The following is a 2,325-nucleotide window of genomic DNA, read 5'->3' as shown; positions in this document are numbered from 1 at the left end:
AGTCCATTGAATATCTATTCAAAATCTCAAAGATCAACCCAAGGAAACTTTGTGTTACCAGTTGTGCCCAAATTGGACCCCCCGGTATAAATAGCTCTGCACACACACCTCACACCCCACCAAGCACACTGCGATGTAAGTCCCAGGTAACATTTAAGTAAACGTATAAACAATGCACTTTAAAACAAACAAACAAACAAAAAACATCATCGAAATCCCTTTCATCCCAGGAAACACTTCGCAAACATGTAAACAAGTGCAGCAGCAGCATCGAAGTCACTTCCATCCTTCGTTTCCTTCAAATCCACAATTCCTCACTTTAGTCACTTCCATCCTTCGTTTCCTTCAAATCCACAATTCCTCACCAATCATTAATGAAATGAAACTTAGCAACAAAACCACAAAACAGTATCGCCTGGTTGTCGGCAATACTCCACCGTTGCAGGAATGGCTGTATCACCTACAGCTCTGCAATACTACACCATCCAAGGAATGTACACACCCAGATTTCCTTCCAGAATACTAATAATTAAATACTATTGAAATAATAGTAAAACCAGATTCAAGCCATTAAAAAAGCTTAAGCCTCCGCGAGCATATGCCATAAAACATTTTCAGATTTTTCCTAGTATTGATCATATAATACAGACATCCAGAACGAAATTACCTTCATTTCAAGCTCAGTTTACAAAGAAGAAGACATAGCAAGGAAACCTTAATAACTTTTATTCCTTAAACCTTGGGGAAAAACTTATATTCTCAACAAACTGAATTGATAAAGATTTTACGACCACAATACTTGCCGCGCCGAGCAAATTTTTTTCACTGTAAATATTTCAAACCCTAGATGTTAAACCCCAAGTTTACATCTTAATAAGACGAAATATAAGGATCGCACCGGTCTTCATCCACTCATACAATTCAGGCATACACGGTCAGTCAAAAAGCTCCTTCAGGTTAAATCTAAACTAAAATAAAATCATTGTTTCTGATGATTTCACTAACAGATTAAGCACTGTACATGAAATAAAAGAAAATCTGAAAATCATTGCGCGGACCCACAGAAAGGGCAGAAATTGAATTCCCGTTCCAACAAGCGGGAACAGGACCAGCAGCGCAGTTCTCCAGCAAGGGAATCGCGATTCTGCTCCGGTGTAAGATGGGGCGGAAGTCTACCTTCTCTGAACAAGCCCTTCGGCATTAGAAACCCGCAATTATCACAGTAAACGGCCGAGTCCTTGCCAGGCCACCGCCATACCGGAATGAAGAAGAGCTTCAAGACATTATCGTAGCTTACCAGAGAAGCCTGTGAGCCGCAACTCAGGCATCGGCCCACGCCGGACTGCAGCACTTGACGGACTTCCTGGTTCACGCCTCCCACGAAGAAGAAAAACATTGTTCTCTATTAGGGTTTTGCGTTTAGACTTGGCCACGATTAACGAGCTAAGAGTCTTTGCAAAATATAGGCTCCCATGGAATGCTCGAGAAGAATCGTGTAACTCTCGGCCCGACATTGACAACGTGTTAACACGCAGAGGAATCAATCCAGACCAGTTACTTCGGGTATAATCAACCTACATTGGGACATTGAGGAAAGAAAGTTAACCGAGATACTACGGAACTAATCAACGCACATATAAACCATGCCAATCAGGGGATGATTTACGAATATGCAACTCATCCTTGGATTATGAGGGGGATGATGTGCTGATTAGTTTTGGAAATAGTTTCTTATTAAAAAAATCCATCCATAAATTAGTTGGAAAATAATGGAAATTTTGGCGAGATTATAATAAATCAGGCAGATTTTTTTAAAAATAAAAATTGGGTTATAGCTGTCAAATTTTAGGATTTTAGTTGCGACGGGGTTCTTTACCGTGTTGAATCCATTTTCACTATCCAAAAACCATTTCAAACATTGAATCCATTTTCACTATCCAAAAACCATTTCAAACACTCTAGCATTTTGATATTTTGAAAGAAAAGAAACACTGAATTTCAGCGAAAAACTGCATCCGGGCATCCAGGCAAATTTGTGGCCTCAGTAGACAATGCCTTAGTTTTGTGTGGGTTTAATTTCTATTAGGTTTTCTTTATGGGAAGGGTGAGAGTTAAGTATGCTCATGAATAAAACTCAATTAAGTAAAAATATTGACAATAAATTAATAAAAATTAAATAGTAATAACAATATTTGATAAGGGGGAAAGGAGTGGGAGGAACATTTTTTTGCCTTGATGAATAAATAGAGCTCTAATATGCTTGGGGCATCGATGTTGAGAAATCAATGCTAGTAGAGTTAGGGTTATATTTCTCTTTCTTGAAAA

At 38.8% G+C, this 2,325-nt stretch overlaps 1 protein-coding gene across 1 annotated transcript; it reads right to left on the bottom strand.

Moving 5' to 3' along the window:
• Positions 1-702: 702 nt before the first annotated feature.
• On the bottom strand, positions 703-1,657 carry LOC149225024 (zinc-ribbon domain protein). The gene has a single exon (XM_089383631.1). It carries the CDS (start codon positions 1,394-1,396, stop codon positions 1,046-1,048), a length of 351 nt encoding a protein of 116 aa, XP_089239757.1. The 5' UTR covers positions 1,397-1,657; the 3' UTR covers positions 703-1,045.
• Between the last annotated feature and the right edge of the window lie 668 nt (positions 1,658-2,325).

The sequence above is a fragment of the Pinus tabuliformis genome, chromosome Q (assembly GCF_031772625.1).
Source record: "Pinus tabuliformis cultivar Carrire ecotype Pingquan chromosome Q, CPIR1, whole genome shotgun sequence".
Classification (NCBI taxonomy): domain Eukaryota; kingdom Viridiplantae; phylum Streptophyta; class Pinopsida; order Pinales; family Pinaceae; genus Pinus; species Pinus tabuliformis.
This window is presented reverse-complemented; position numbering and strand designations above follow the sequence as displayed.